We start from the raw sequence: 15736 nt of genomic DNA, 5'->3' as shown, positions 1-15736 counted from the left end.
CAAGTAAAGCTATGAACTTATCGGGGTCACGTGATGGAGACCTATAAACGTCAACAATTAGTTTGGTTTTGTTGAGTCCTTTACAGTTGTTAATTTTCACCAACATGAATTCACCTGCCGATTTGGTGACCTCATCTACGTCCCGGAGATTAGGAATAAATTGTTCAATATTCTCAAACTCACACACACGCTTATTGATATAAATTGCAAGACCACCACCCCGACCCGAAGTTCTGTTTGGGCCCTTAGCTTAAGTAGAGGTTCATGGAAACCCTCTAGTAAAATATCAGTTACGCCATTGGGCAAATTGGATTCAATGAGATTGGTTTCGTTCAGACATAGGACATCGTACTTGCAGTATGTTTCTATGTTTTCTCGCAGGTGTTCAATATTCTTGATCAGCGATCGAATATTCAGTGAAAATAATTTCAGCTCGTTTGCTCCTGAGTTCTGTACGTGCTTCTGTTCCTTATATCTACATTCTACCAGTATATTTGAAATTTCATCAAAGTACTCCCTGTCCTGTTCATCATCAAGTTGATTACCTATATCATTTGCAATGTTTTCTCTATCATATGGATTAAAAAATAAGTCATGTAGGTGGCTGTAATCATCAAGTAGATGGTGTGGTTCGTAGTTGAAACCAGGAATCATAGATTCACAACATGTTTTACAACCTAACTCGTGTTTCATACACTTGGAATGTATACTTTTTCCACACCAGTTACAATATCTTAGGTTTTTTGGTGAATAGCACCATCCTGCACAGGAATTGCATTTAACTTTGAATACAGGCCCGAATGCAGGCTTCTCGACTGGTGAATGGCACGCATTGATAGGGAGGGCACTAGCTAAACAATCGTAACAGGTCCAAGAAAAGCCTGAAGATATTATGTGCAGGGAATCAGATTTCGAGAGTCTCATACATTTAGGATGCTTGGTGTCGTTGCAAAGTGAGCAAGTAAGCAGAGGCGCGGTTTTTGGAATACGTTTGTTACATTTATCACAAACTTTCGCTTTAGGTAAGCTTGACATTTAAAGATTGCAATTACCGAGATTCACCGATAAGTATTTATACCTGCAGTCTCTATATATAGATATACCAAGAGAAAGAAAAAGGAGGAGGAGAAAAGAGAGGAAGAAGTAAGAAAAATAAGAAAAATAAGAAAATTAATTTGATAAATCTAACGAGAACTTTCAGTTCTGTGTGAGAGATTATCGTCAAAAATTAAAAATTGAAAAACGAAAAACTGTGTTTACAATTTACTCTTTACTAGACTGAAACTTCTACTTTTTGGTTACCTAGCAACCGTAGAGATTCAGACATTTTATGTTGCACTTGGCAACAGCTTGCTTGTGTTGTTGTAAGTCACTAGTCAGTGTGTCTGTCAGTGTATCTGCACAGTGCAGTGCGTGTACAATGTATTTCACTGCCGAGTACATGGCACCGGAATCGCGTGTGGCAAATTACGTGTACTTAATTACTTTTTAATGTAAGTCGCCTTATCATCGGCGTTATCTCTCTAAAAAGAAAAGATTAGACATTTAATTCGCTACTCTTGCATCAAGTTACAAGGCCGAGCATAAAGTTTGTAGTAAGTATTATTTTGTTGGAAATTGATTTTGTTTCTTGTGTTCAGTGCTTTTCTAAAGACTTAAATATTTGATCACATACGATTTATACTTTGATCTCTAGATTGAAACTTTACTATTCTGTTAAATGGATTTATCGTTCATTTCCAGGACTGAGACTCTTCATGCAATTTCACAAAGTCATAACGTAGTGGTAAAGGGCCACGTCTAAATCCAAGGCAGACTAATACAACATGGACCCAGGTATCAGACGTGACTTTCTGTCTGCTGTAGTTAAAGTGTAGGCCGTCACGTGCTAGATGACCCCATCCGAACGATAGGTTATCAAACAGATGTATGTTGGCATGACGAAGGGAGCATTTAAACATAAGCTGATTGAAGAAGTTAATGTTCGGGTTCAGTTCATTGTACGGGTCTGCATTCATGGTCACGTTTGTAACGGAATCAAATAGAAACTGGGTTTTCGGATACTGTACGACAAAGTTTCTGACATGATCATGCAAAATTTGGGCGTTCACACCATTTTTCCTCATGTCGTTTACCCCAGCACTAATAAGAACTATGTCCGAGGATTTGATAGATTCTTTGTGTTCCTCAAGATCGCGCAGCAGGAAGAGATTTTCGCGGAAGGCAACTACGGGCGCTTTAAACTTGGAACAGTCGAAAGAAGAGTTTTTACTGTCTGATAATACTAACACCCGTTTGGGTCGCTGAGGTTCATTGGCGGGGATTTGTGGGATGTTAGAGGTCAATTTTCGAAGTGTTATACTAATTCTCGGCCTGTCAAAATTAGCAGGATCAACCTTGGGGACGGCATGGTCAAAACTATCCTGAGATTTACGTGACATGACGTAGCACTCGCCGTGCTTCACAGTTAAGCTCTGTTTGCGGTATTCGCCAGGTGGGCGGCGACGGAAAACAACTTCTCGAGCTCCCCCGATAGAAACTGTGAGAATATTACTATCTCTAGCTATACACTGTTCATCATCCGAGTGAGGGGGTATGTAATCGTCGGGGGTATCATACTTAGTCACCATGAAGCTATTGAACTCAGATAATAATCACTTCATTAAAGAATGAGTCGGTCCACTGGTCAAATTCCATCAAATCAAATGAAATCAACATCATTAAATTTCATTCTTAAAAAATCTCTGCTATGTCAAAAATTCCCGAATATAGGCTTTAAAATGATTCCAATCCTAGTCGTCATTCAAACGATCTGGAGATAACTTCAGCAATGGTCACCGTCCAGTTATCACGATTACAAACTTTATCATTAAACCAATCATCTAATAGATTGTCAATGCATCACTCGATTTAAATGAATGTACTTATTGTTACAGGTTTACTAGGTTGCCGTTTGGTGTGAGCAATAGCGAACAGCACGCACACTCCTTTGCCCCGTCAACCTATATCTAATCTATTTAAAGAGTGACAACCATACTACACATTGAATTATGATTCCTTTAAATATCAAATTGATTTATTGTAAACTTGTTTACTCTGTAATAAATGGCATAAAATTGAATTTTTGTTTAACTGAAAAAAAGAATTTTTGTTTAACTGAAGTGACCTTTTTCCCTTAAATAAAGTTAAGTAAAGTAAAGTAAACCGTACAATTTAGATAGATAAAATTGTACGGTTAACATTTTAAAAGTCTTAGTAGAATTTATTAAAAATCTCTCTTCCTTGGTAGTGCAGCCCATTGACAACTTGATATGCCTTAAATTTCTTTTTACAGTATGACTACTTTTCAATTCTGTCCACTCTTTGACCTTCGTTCTCAGTAGATCAAATTACAAATTTTGTTGACCATGTTATGTTATCAAAATCTGTAAATTAATTCGAACAGGTCAAATCTTAAATGTCATTGCCTCACTATTTTTTCAACCAGATCAACTTACTTCATTCATTTGATTTCCATGACCTTTCAATACTATATTTTAAGAGTACTCTTAACTTTATAATGAGAACAATTTGTATTCACTCTAAGGGTCGGGTCGAGTAGTAAAATCAGAGCTGTTTCAATAACTGGTGTGTCATATTTTCACATGTAACTATTGAAGTTCGATGACGAGTGACGACAACTCGTTCTTATTACTATCACATATACCCTCCTCTGATTGAGTAAACGATATTTTTAAAGATTCCACGTTTACTGTATCCTTAACCATTAAATCATACTTACAGGCACCTTCAATATGACTAATCCTCATGGAAAGCGACGTGGAACCAGGGACATGTTTGCCCGTGACTTCAGGAAACGTGGTCTGATCCCTCTGTCAACCTACATGAAAGTGTACAAGAATGGAGACATTGTTGACATCAAAGGTTGTGGTACTGTCACAAAAGGTATGCCATACAAAGTGTACCATGGAAAGACCGGCAGAGTTTACAACGTCACTAAGAGGGCTGTTGGTGTTATTGTAAACAAGCGAGTGAAGGGACGAATCATGGCCAAGAAAATCAACCTCCGAGTAGAACACATCCGTCATTCCAAGTGCAGAGATGATTTCCTCAACAGAGTAGTAAGGAACGAGCTTGTAAAGAAGGAAGCTAAAGCCTCAGGAATCTTCGTATCCACCCGACGAGCCCCAGTTGTCCCCAGATCAGCACATACAGTGAAAGGAAAGGGAATCTCAGTCGAAGAAGTGTGCCCAATTCGATATGAATTCATCGCCTAAATTTTTTGATTTTTTTTAACTTATGGAAATTTCGTGTTTTATTTTGTTATTCAATAATTACTCTAAATCCTGCAAAAATTAAAGTTTTTAGAACGTAACTAAATATCAAATAAAAAATGCAAATCAAACCTGCAAATGCTACTGTAGCTGCCTTCCTGTCAAGACCTGATTAGGTAATCCTACATAATGATTATTCTAGATTTTTAGCCATGATGGAAGCTGAGATGAGTAACGATGCAGGAGGGGTACCTGCTCCCACTAACGAAGAGAGGGTAGCTACAGTTACTGCAGTCGACCCAAGCGCACTTACTCCAACTGCTATGAGGGGTCTCAGGGACATCGGATCACAGGTTAGAAGTCATGGGAATTAGCGACTGTTTAGCATCAGGTTTAGCATCATGTTTCCTTGAAATTGTTGTTTTCTTAAACTCCTAAAACGAACCTTTCGATCGTCAAATTTTGTAATAGTTCTGTGTTCGATCTCTCAGCGACCATTTACTATCCTGCATATTTCATAGTTGTCTACTTTCCAGGCAACTTGGTGGCTGAGCACATGTAAACCGGGCTTTGGTGTGGATCATCTCAGAGACAACTCATTAGAAACATACTGGCAATCTGATGGACAACAGCCTCACTTTATTAACATAAACTTTAAGAGGAAGACTAGTGTTAAATCTATATGTTTTTATGTGGACTACAGACAGGATGAGAGTTATACTCCTTCCAGAATATCTGTTAGGTAAGAACTCAGCGCAAATCAATTGACTCATTACACTTTAAGTTCACACATTTCCGAAGTATTTATTAGATCTCCGTGCCGTACTCTTGTTTGAATTCTATCTTGATTTTAACGATATGAAGTTATAATATCGTATCAAACAGGGTCGGTAACAACATGTTAGACCTAGTTGAAGTTGCTAAAGTGGAAATGGTGGAACCTTCCGGCTGGATTAATGTCGACTTGGATTCTGGGAAAGACGATTCAGTCAGGGCCTTCATGTTGCAGGTAAATTTACTTTGAATGCAATAGTTTAAATTAACTTGCGCTGTACTCGGTCGTGGTCGTGACACCTTTATTTAATTTCCTACTAAGAAATTAGTTCCGACGAAATTGCGTTATTCTGAACCGGAATACATTTGTTTCATCCAAAACTAAAGTAACTGGTTTAGGTAGCGATATTATCAGTTATTCTGAACCGGAATACATTTGTTTCATCCAAAACTAAAGTAACTGGTTTAGGTAGCGATATTATCAGTTATTCTGAACCGGAATACATTTGTTTCATCCAAAACTAAAGTAACTGGTTTAGGTAGCGATATTATCAGTTATTCTGAACCGGAATACATTTGTTTCATCCAAAACTAAAGTAACTGGTTTAGGTAGCGATATTATCAGTTATTCTGAACCGGAATACATTTGTTTCATCCAAAACTAAAGTAACTGGTTTAGGTAGCGATATTATCAGTTATTCTGGACCGGAATACATTTGTTTCATCCAAAACTAAAGTAACTGGTTTAGGTAGCGATATTATCAAACCACCAGAACGGACGAGACACCCACCTACGACAGGTAAAAGTGTACACCCCTGCCCTCTCAACACCCTCCCAACTCAACCTCAACTTTACCAGCCCTCTACTCGCCCAGTTCAGGGACCTCAAGTAGACTAACGTGGTGGTGAAACGAGCGTTTGTTGTTAGTGTATGGTCTGCTCTGTCAGGTTTGTTTGATTGAAGACTCTGTTTTTTGCTTTTTAATAGGTTGTTAGATGATTACAAGCTTGATCTTATATGAAAGACCGTGATCTAGAGATGCGATTATGATAACTTTTGCACTGTTTTGTTTTTTAAAACTATTTAACTATTGATTGTTAATAAAGATCGTATTACAGGTACACTGGCACAGGGCCGGGCCTAATGTTGTTCAGTGATTAGAAGTGTAGTTTGTCTCTCATTCTTTCTAAACTGCTGAAATTCCAGGTACATAAAACAAACATATTACACATAATTTCATCAATTATGAAATTTTCATTTATGAATTTTTATTTTCATAGCCGAATATACAAATTTCACATTTAATTAATTAATTTATTTTAACGTCTACAGTCTAAATAAAAACTGGCCCTTGCAGGTACATTCAACTTCTGACCTTGGATTATCTGATTTGTAAGCTCAGAAACAATACAGTAGAGATATTAGAAGCAAAATCTATTAAGATCTACAGTCTACATACTGTGCGGAAGATACCAAACATTCTTTGATTTCATTGATTTGGGATTGACTTCAATATCAGAATACGATTTGACATTTATTAATAAATTTGTCTTGTGAACTTGTGGCCGTATCAGATGCCATTATATCCAATCATTATAATGATGAGTTAATATTTAAGTTTTTGTTGCTGGTGAATTTTCCTCTTTTTGTATTTCATAAAAATATAAATGTTTATATGACGTCATTGGATATTTATTTTTATTACGCTGTTTGTTATTTGACTTTTTCATTGCCAATATTGTTCGAATTTCTCCAAATTGTATTTCAATAAGCTGCTTACTTTGACTAAAAAGAAAATTGTTTATCAAGATTATCAAGAATTCAGTTCTTCAACGATACCATAGTTATATTAACGTTATACTAGTTTTACAATTTTTACAATTCTCACACCTATAATATAGGATATATAAGATGGGATCAGACAGGAGGAGATCCCCTGACCGGGGTGGACGAGGTGGTCCCATGAGAAACAACAGACGTAACGACAACCCAGGTGGACCCCGAATGGTTCCCTACACTCCCAAGAGGATCAAGGGTAGTTCCAATAAGCGGTGTTATGTTAACAACCTGCCTTACGATCTCAAGTGGCAGCAGTTCAAAGACCACATGAAAGAAGGTAATTGAGTCGGATTTTAGGTTTGAATTTGTAAAATAAGCAGGCTTCACAGATTATTAAATGCATTACATAACATCCAAATAGTAAAATTGAGAGCACGACTTAAAATCGTCTAACAATTCCTTTTCTCAGCTGGTAACGTTACATTTGTGGAGTTGTTTGAAGACGAAGGTGGTAAGAGTATGGGATGTGGCCTGGTGGAGTACAGCACTCCCGAGGAAGCTAAGAAAGCTATTGAGTCACTCAATGATTCCAAAGTCAACGGTCGCGAAGTCAAAGTTAAAGCTGTGAGTTTACTTTCCGTTATTAATCGTAAATTTGAGTAAATCTCAAGTTTTGTTTCCATGCACAACCGCCAATTTATTACTAAGACTCCACGATGCAGGGTATTATAACGGAGTCTTTAATTTATGTATTTCTAACGCTGTTCTTAAATTCAGGACGAAGTAAGGTTCTACCCCAAAATTCCTGACCCAATTGGACCCCCTCCTCAAATGGGTGGACATGGACATGGGCATGGGCACGGACACGGTCATGGTCCGATGGGACCTGGGCCAATGGGTCCCGGGCCAATGCATCCCATGGATATGGGGCCTCCTCCTATGCAACAACAAGCTGTCAGCAACGTTGTCTTCGTTAGCAACGTGAGTTTAATATGGTTTTTCAATTCAGTGCTGGATTTGTATAATCGATACCGTACATAATAAGATCAATTTCTATCGTTCCTTTACAAACTAACTAAAAATGGTACAAGCAGCTTAAAACTTCCACCCCGCAGCTGGCCTACGAGATCACACCCAAGTTCCTGCGCGACCAGTTCCGTGGAGCAGGCGAGATACTGCGAGTAAATCTGGAGCGAGACAAGGAAGGAAAGAGCAAAGGGTTCGGAACGGTCACGTACGCTTACCCTGACATGGCGCTCAGATGTATTGACATGTTTAATCAGAAGAGTATCAAGGGACGCAGACTTAGTGTTCGACTGGTCAGTTTTAATTGCTTGTAATTTCATCTGCTTTATCCCATTTTAGGCATATGTCCTATTATCGGAGTGCTGCTCGTGCATTTCAAATAAATAAATGAAAATGTTAACACCTTTTACTCTAATTTTGATTCCAATATGTTTCAGGACAAGTTGACTTCAGTCAGTGTACCGGGTCCTATGGACCAGGCCCTATGGGTCGGGTCCAATGGGTCCAGGTCCTGGTCATGGTCATGGTCACCACATGGGTCCAGGACCAATGGGTCCAGGTCCTATGGGTCCTGGACATGGCCCAATGGGTCCATCCTCGATGGGACCAGGTCCAATGAACCATGGTCATGGTCACGGACCCAACCCGATGGGACCGAGCCCAATGGGAAGTTCACACCAAATGGGGCCAGGACCAGTAGGTCACGGCTCGGGGAGTATGGGACCCAGCAGTGGTTCAGGAGGTCCTGGACCTGTTGACCAGCCTAGTGGGTACGGACAACAGTCTGGAGGTTACGGAGCTAGTCCTGCTGCTGGATCTGACCAGCAGTCTAAACTACTACAGGTAACATACACTAAAATAGAATCGTATACTTGGTATCTTGATAACTTTTAAAATGTTTCTTGTTGCTCAAGATGTCGATGGCCTAACAGTATAACATATGCAATATATAAACATTTAACACTTTTAAATGAAAAACTAAATTGCTACCACTCCTAGAGTATTGGACTCGCAGCTATCAGCTCCATGCTAGGAGGCACAGCTAACCCCATGTTATCCAACTTGATCAATAGTGCGGGAGCTGCTGACGTCAGGGGTGGTTCCTCTAGTGCTCTAGAGAACCTTCTAGGAAGAGATACCATGGAAGGTTTGATGATGTTTAATTTGCTTTTTTATTTTAATTATCTTCACAATTTCCACACACATAATAAAGTCCTTAACCTTTGATTTGTTGATTACCCGAACCCCTTAACTTACTTTCAAATCCTAAACCATTTGCAGGTCTACTGAAGACGCAAAGTGTAGGAGGATCAGCAGGTGGAGGTGGAGGTGGAAGTGGTGGAACTAGCGGTGGTGGTGGAGGTGGTGGTTATGGTGCTAGCTACTCTTCTAGCACCCCTTACGAGTCCTCTTCCCGATCAGAACATAAGGACTACTCCAGGTGAGGATTTAACTCCTTATCTGAATAGTGAACCCTACACAACCTGTTTAACATTAACAGTTTGTTTAAAAGCTGGATAAATCAGAAATCTGCTGACCGAGTATAAGACAGTTCTCCACCCCTCAGTAACAACTCTTACCCTTTCAGCAGTGGTCGGGATCGTGAGGAGAGGAGATCAGACCCGTACGGAGAGGCCAGGAGCTCTGGTAGACACAGTCCTGATCGGTACAGCAACAAGTACCGAGAACAAGTCTCCTCTAAAAACCAGATATTTGTCAAAAACGTGAGTAAGGATAGTTTATTGGTCCGTGGTGGTCGGTGACGGTACAATCCATGGTGATAATCTTAGAGTTAAATTGAGCTTTAGTTTATGGTGGTCCTCGCTCGGTCTGAGTTATAAATGTTCGGTTTGTTGTTTAAATCCAAATGTCCTTAGAATGTTCCGGCAGGTTTTATTTAGATTATGAATTGAATTAATATTGATTGATCCGATCCAGCACAAAATTCTATTCTGAGACTGTTTAGAATATCAGTTTTCGATCATAAACTGTTTAAATTCTTCGTAGATTGCACTTCCCTGAAATTCAAATGTGGGCATCTTTATCATGGTATCAATGCACTTCAAGATTCAAAATTTACAACCTTCCAATTGAACTATTTGAGATCGTATACATATTTTCGCTAATTTAGGTTTTTAACCTCCATTTAAGGTAAATAAAATGTCGTAACTTAATTTATATAATGACTTCCCATTCAAACTAACACATTTCCCTTGTTCCTAGATTCCCTTTAACATTGGAACGCAACAACTCCGAGATTACTTTAGACATTGTGGTCACATAGTTGATTGCTCCATTTTGATGGAAAAGGATGGTCGTAGCCGAGGGTGCGGCACTATTAGATTTGAAAGTGCAAGCGATTGCGAGCGTGCAGTCAGTATCCTTCATTGATAAATCAACCAAATTTCTACTTTCTCTATTTTAGGAAAATATTGTTTAGGCAGATCAATTTTTGATCTGAATTTTGTAAACTATATCAAAGTTTGAGTCTGTTCGATATTGAACATAAAATTGAAGACAAATAATAGATAGGTAGAGAAGGTTAATGTTCATAAAACAACTTTCGTTGTAAATGCTGACGCCAGTCTTTTCTCATCTACCCTAATTTTTAATTTAAACCTGAATAATTTGCACATCATGCTACCCAAATCGGGATCAGAACTTTCATCAATTCGAATGATTCGGATTTTACCTTGTCATATCAATATCATGTCATACATTTTGGTCCGCCACTTATTTCCAATGATGAAAGTTGAATATCAGTACTGAATATCAACAGTTTTATCGATTATATTCATTTGAAGGTTCTATTTATCAGAAATTTTAGCCTTTTCTCTGATCCAATCTTGCTGAATAATTCAGTGAAGATACTATGAAAATTTTGTGAGCGCAATTTTCTCCTGTGGCTGGCTGATATAGATGGTTATATAAGTTTTTATTATGGTTGATAAGAATTTGCTATTGAAGCACAGAAAATGGGTCTTACGTATTATGGCCATGGTAAATTGTGTTTTAAAGGGGGGATTCAAGGCGACATTTATAATCTCTGGATTTTCATCCGATATCCATGAGGTATTGTTAGGCAATATCTTGAGTCAGATTTACCTATCTGGTTGCCTGCATGTGTGTATTGGGTTATGGAACTATAACTCTTAAAAAGCATATTCTATTCGATTATCTTCATTGCAATCATCATCTGTCCACTCGAGGTGATCCAGCGGTATTTTCCTCGCCTAAAAGTGATGCTACCATGTTGACATTTCCCTATGAGTCAGGGACTACAAGTTGTCACCCAAACTCTCTAGTCATATTAGCATGCAACATGTATCTTAATAATTCTGAGGTATCAGCCAGGCCACAAGTTTCCCGTGCATTCCTACAATACAAGGCGCGTTTGCTCGTTTTATTTTCGCGTTAAGTGTCGCCCAGTTTTACCTGTCAATACATTTCCAGAAGTTTTCTTAACTCCGAGATTTAGATATGTTCCACAGATCCAACTACAAGGTCGAGAGATCGAGGTCAGGCTTGACATTAGATCTAGATAGCATCTAGATAGTATCCCGGAGATCTTACACAATACCCCTAACATCTGGTATCTTGTGGCAATCTTATATATATCCTCAATCTCATCTGACGATTATATTATCATATACCTACCGAACAGTTCCGTAAATTAATCTTATCTGATAAGACTTGAATCACATAACTTTATTGTTGCCGGACTGCTGTAACCAGGTTTGTTGATTTTGTTTTACACGTTCCCCGCTGACACCTGTTTTTTTCATGATCTTTAAATCATTATTATGTTTAAAAGCTGAGTATGTACATAATATTTGTCATGAGTTGGTCTCATTATTATTATAAGTACAATTCTATCATTGCTGTACACTTGAAGATGTTAGAATCTAGATTCGTCTTCATTTTTCTATGTTAGATATGGTTCATTAGTTAACTGACCGATGATGCAGTTGCGTTTTGAACGAAGTTGAGAATTTTGAAGGAGTAACTCAAAACGTGTGTATTGCTATGAAATTAATATTTTTGTAACATTTTTTTTTATTCTTTTTATTTAAAAGTTAACTAAAAAATGTATAAATTCTTCACTATTTTAAAAAATTTACCATTTATCAGTTGTATTACCGAATGTTTAAAAATCTTCATTACGAATTAAAAAAGTTAAGTTTGTTATAAAAAAAAAGTCATTTTATGACAATTTCCAATCATTTAAAAGTAATAGCTATTTTTTTGAAATCGGTGGTTTCAGGATGAATTTCAATTGTTCAATTTTTAACCAATTGAGGAATTGAGCTATATCCAGTTTGAACATCTTTAAATCCACCGGTTAGTTCATCTGTCCCATTTTCAAAGCATAAAAGTTCCGTAAATTTGTCTCAATGTAGCTGGAAAATTCCCCCAAATTTGGTTAAAATTCCCAAAAATTTTAACTAAAAAGTGGACGCTGGGGGGTTACTTTTAGATAATAGATAGAAGTAAATTTCATTGTTCGGGGTTTTAGCTTACAAATTAAACCCCAATTAAAGTCCTGGGTCTTTGAACAAGAAGGAAGGCAGCCTTTGATTGCAAACCCGGTTGCATTTTAGCGCCCTCTAAAAGGTTCTTATTCTTTCTATTTAGAGAACAGGTAAATCTCCCCTTTTAAATTTTAAACTAGCTTTCTAGTCTGTTCTTAAAGGCCCGGTTTTTTGGGATTGGAGCAAGATTTAAAAATCGATTTCGTTCAAATTTGAGTATTAAGTGTTCATGACAAATTTCCTGCCATTTTGAATTTACAAAGATCTACCTTTCATGTACAATTATTTTATTAAGCTTAAAATCTAAAATTTTCCCGTGCGGTGATATTAACAACAAACCGTTATTTGCATTTAATTTTTTCCCAGAAGTTAACCCCAATTTTGCTCGAAAGCCCCTCGGAGTTTTATAAATTAATTTTTTTTTTAGTTGTTCAAAATTTCAAAATTCAAAGTTTAAACTGTATTTAAAATTTAATGTGGATAGGGGGTTTTTTAAATATTATGGTTTAATAACGATTTTTTGTGTGTCATCTTCAGTTTTTTGTTACGAACGATTGACCGAAACTGAGACTTCACCTTTTTTTTTGAAAAATCTAGTCAGTAAATGCTTTGCTATATTTCTGAAAGACTTTTTTTCAGAATTTTTTTGCGTAGTTATTTTTACGTTTCTGTCTTGATAAGAATATGGGCTAGATGAAACTTGAAACCTTACATTTCAAACCATTCAAAAAAGAAAAAAAACCGTGAATGCGAAGATCAATGCAAAACGCACCAGAGGAACTTTCGATCCAGTAGCTCTACAAATAATGTTATTTTTCGCCCTGAACCGTTTATCGGCTACAATGTTTAAAACATGTATATATGCACAATGAATAAATTGTTCTTTTGTTTATACATGAAAAAATCTTTTTGGCTGGATTTTTTCATAAAAAAAACTGTATTTGGGAAGGATTTTTTGTCATGTTAGCTATTTAATTAAATTAATAAAACTTTTTGATTTTGTTAACTATTCGAATCTATTTTTACACATTTTCCCATTCGGTCCAACGTGACACTGTTTTATGCGGGCGGGCGCGATGACAAAAAATGCTGAAAGAACACTTTTTTACGCATTTCAGAGGCATTTTTTAGCCGCCACGAACTTTTCTCCCTCAACGTGTTTAAACGTAAATACCGGACCCCCATGGTTTTGTTTTTAACCTTGGTCACTTAAACGTACTGGTTTTTGACCTACTCATCCCTTAATGTTCCCAAAAAAAAACAAAGTTTTTTTGAAGTTTGTTTTCATTTGAACCCCTCAAGTAGGTCTGAGTTCAAATTCACTAATTACCAAGTCGATTTAAAAAGTGTTAGAAAGGAAGATCAGTTTTAGCAACAAGTGGGTTTTAATCCCTATTTTCACCCCGAAACATAATTTCGTCTAAAATTTTCCAGATTTAAAAATCCGGGGGAGCGCTAAAATTAGGGTAAAACTGAATATATGGGTTTACAATTGGGCCTTACTTAAGACGTCCGAAAATCACAGATTTTCGACCCCCCTTCCGATGGTCCGAATTTTAAAAACCCCCCCTCCCGGATTTCGTTACTTTTAAAAGTCATTAAATTTAAACAAAAACCAAAGAAAATTTTAAAAAAAAAAAAGAATTTTCGGCAATTTTGTCAAAATTTCCGGGGTTTTAGAAACCCAACCCCCCCCCCCCCCTGTCAGGATTCCGAAATTCCAAAAATCCCACCCCCCCCCCCCCCCCTATTTGCCGGATTCCTAAAAGTGGCCCCCTTAGTTACTGAATTACGGGGTTTTTTATATCACGATTGCTATATAATAATTTTGTGAAGATGAATTAATCGAAGCGTCAGACACTAGCCACGCTATCGGTATACTTTAGTAAAAAAAAGAAATAACAAATTTTTTATTAAAGTTACAAGTTTAATCAAATAATCATAAAAAATTAAAATTGTCTCTACAAAACTTCCCGCTGTCAGCGCAAAAAAGGGGGGGGGGGGGGGTCAACCCCTTTTTACCTCATTCGGGCAGCCAAAAAAAAAGGCAAAATTGGGAGGAGGTAAATGAGGTAATTAAATTTTTTTTTGACCCTTTTTTTGAGAAAAAAAGGTTTTTCGAAGTCGGCCTTACTAATTTCCTCGCCCAAAAATTTCCCTGCTTTGGTTTTTTGGTTTTGCAGCCGTAAAAAAAGGTTTTCTTAAACTTATCCCAACCCTAACCCTTCCAAACCCCGAAGCTAACCATAACCCTTACCCAACCCTAACCCCAACACGGCCCTAAAAATCGAATTCGTATTTTCTGCCCGTACGTGACCAAAACGGTTTTTTGGCCCCCTAAATCTCCGGGAAGCATTTTAAACCTATGTCATGGGGGTGATTGGAATTCCGGCCCCAAAAATAAAAAACTGTTCCGTTTCCCTTTGTGCCCCAAGGGCCCTTTTTTCGGGGAAATTTTCTTAAATTTGGGGGGCGTTTTTTGGGCGTTTTTGAATATTATTTTTTTCGAGGCTGGTGGTTTTTGTTTTTGGTTTTAAAAGGGCCCAGGGGTGATTTGGGGCTTTTGGGAGGGGCATTCCAGTTTAAAAGTAAACATGACTATAAATTTTTGCCCAAATTTTCCTCTTTTACCTATTTGGGCAACCAAAAATTGGGATGAGGTAAAAATGAGGTAAAATTTTTGTTTCTGACCTTTTTTTGTACAAATTTTTTTTTTCGAATTTACCTCTTTTTACCCCATTCGGGGAGCCAAAATTGGGATAGGTTTTAAAAAAGGTAATAATCTATTTTTTTGAGCCTTTTTTTTGAGACAAAAAAGGTTTATTCGAAGTCATTATACTTAATTCGAGGCTGTGTGTCATGGGGGACCATGACAAAGGCTGTGATGGTTCCCCTATATTTTAAAGGTTTTTTTGGGGTTTTTGCATATGTGGGCCCGGGAAGGGGCATTCCCGTTTAAATTAATCCGTCTAGATCTCCAATTTTTTCCCAAAAAATTTTCCTTTTACCTCTTGGGCAGCCAAAAAAAAACAAATTGGGATGATTAAAAAAATGACCCCCCCCCCCCCCCACAAAAAAAAAAAAATAAAATAGAAAAAATGGTCTAGCATTACCGGTGAAACCCCAAATTTTAGGTTTACAAAACCACGAGATAGCGCCGAGTGGACCTTTGACTCTTTGAAAAATTATTTTCGGAAAACCCCTTAAATTAAATCAGAATGTACAGTTTTGGGTTTTTGTCTGTACAATCCAAAATTTAAAATTTAAAGAAATAATTTGCCCCCATAAAAGGATAAAAAAATTTTCAAAAAAAAGTCGAGAGCCCTAGTACTTTCATTCAAATTACTTAA

At 37.4% G+C, this 15736-nt stretch overlaps 4 protein-coding genes across 4 annotated transcripts in view; all 4 read left to right on the top strand.

Annotated features, from left to right (window-relative positions):
* Positions 1-11406, top strand: part of LOC134823749 (myelin expression factor 2-like) — a 75852-nt gene extending 64446 nt beyond the window's left edge. Inside the window, exons 2-12 of the mRNA XM_063835283.1 lie at positions 6951-7165; positions 7298-7452; positions 7606-7809; positions 7944-8147; positions 8292-8324; positions 8356-8697; positions 8854-9001; positions 9136-9295; positions 9443-9578; positions 10078-10231; positions 11333-11406. Of these exons, the coding sequence (XP_063691353.1) occupies positions 6961-7165; positions 7298-7452; positions 7606-7809; positions 7944-8147; positions 8292-8324; positions 8356-8697; positions 8854-9001; positions 9136-9295; positions 9443-9578; positions 10078-10231; positions 11333-11406 (1815 nt within the window). The 5' untranslated portion in view covers positions 6951-6960. The remainder of the gene's footprint in view (positions 1-6950; positions 7166-7297; positions 7453-7605; positions 7810-7943; positions 8148-8291; positions 8325-8355; positions 8698-8853; positions 9002-9135; positions 9296-9442; positions 9579-10077; positions 10232-11332) is intronic.
* LOC134822854 (large ribosomal subunit protein eL21-like) lies at positions 3766-4306 on the top strand. The gene has a single exon (XM_063834120.1). It carries the CDS (start codon positions 3795-3797, stop codon positions 4275-4277), a length of 483 nt encoding a protein of 160 aa, XP_063690190.1. The 5' UTR covers positions 3766-3794; the 3' UTR covers positions 4278-4306.
* Positions 4306-6822, top strand: LOC134822853 (anaphase-promoting complex subunit 10-like). The gene is made up of 6 exons (XM_063834119.1): positions 4306-4627; positions 4811-5016; positions 5160-5283; positions 5798-5996; positions 6168-6255; positions 6407-6822. Exons 1-4 carry the CDS (start codon positions 4487-4489, stop codon positions 5939-5941), a joined length of 615 nt encoding a protein of 204 aa, XP_063690189.1. The 5' UTR covers positions 4306-4486; the 3' UTR covers positions 5942-5996; positions 6168-6255; positions 6407-6822.
* A 4255-nt stretch (positions 11407-15661) lies between the features above and the next one.
* LOC134822814 (prefoldin subunit 1-like) overlaps positions 15662-15736 on the top strand; it is a 73455-nt gene continuing 73380 nt past the window's right edge. The window contains exon 1 of the mRNA XM_063834080.1: positions 15662-15665. The gene's annotated coding sequence lies outside the window, so the exon portion shown is untranslated. The remainder of the gene's footprint in view (positions 15666-15736) is intronic.

This window comes from Bolinopsis microptera, chromosome 11 (assembly GCF_026151205.1).
Source record: "Bolinopsis microptera isolate Bmic1 chromosome 11, MBARI_Bmic_1.0, whole genome shotgun sequence".
Classification (NCBI taxonomy): Eukaryota; Metazoa; Ctenophora; class Tentaculata; order Lobata; family Bolinopsidae; genus Bolinopsis; species Bolinopsis microptera.
Note: the sequence above shows the minus strand (reverse complement) of the source record. Positions and strands in the feature narration are given on the sequence as shown.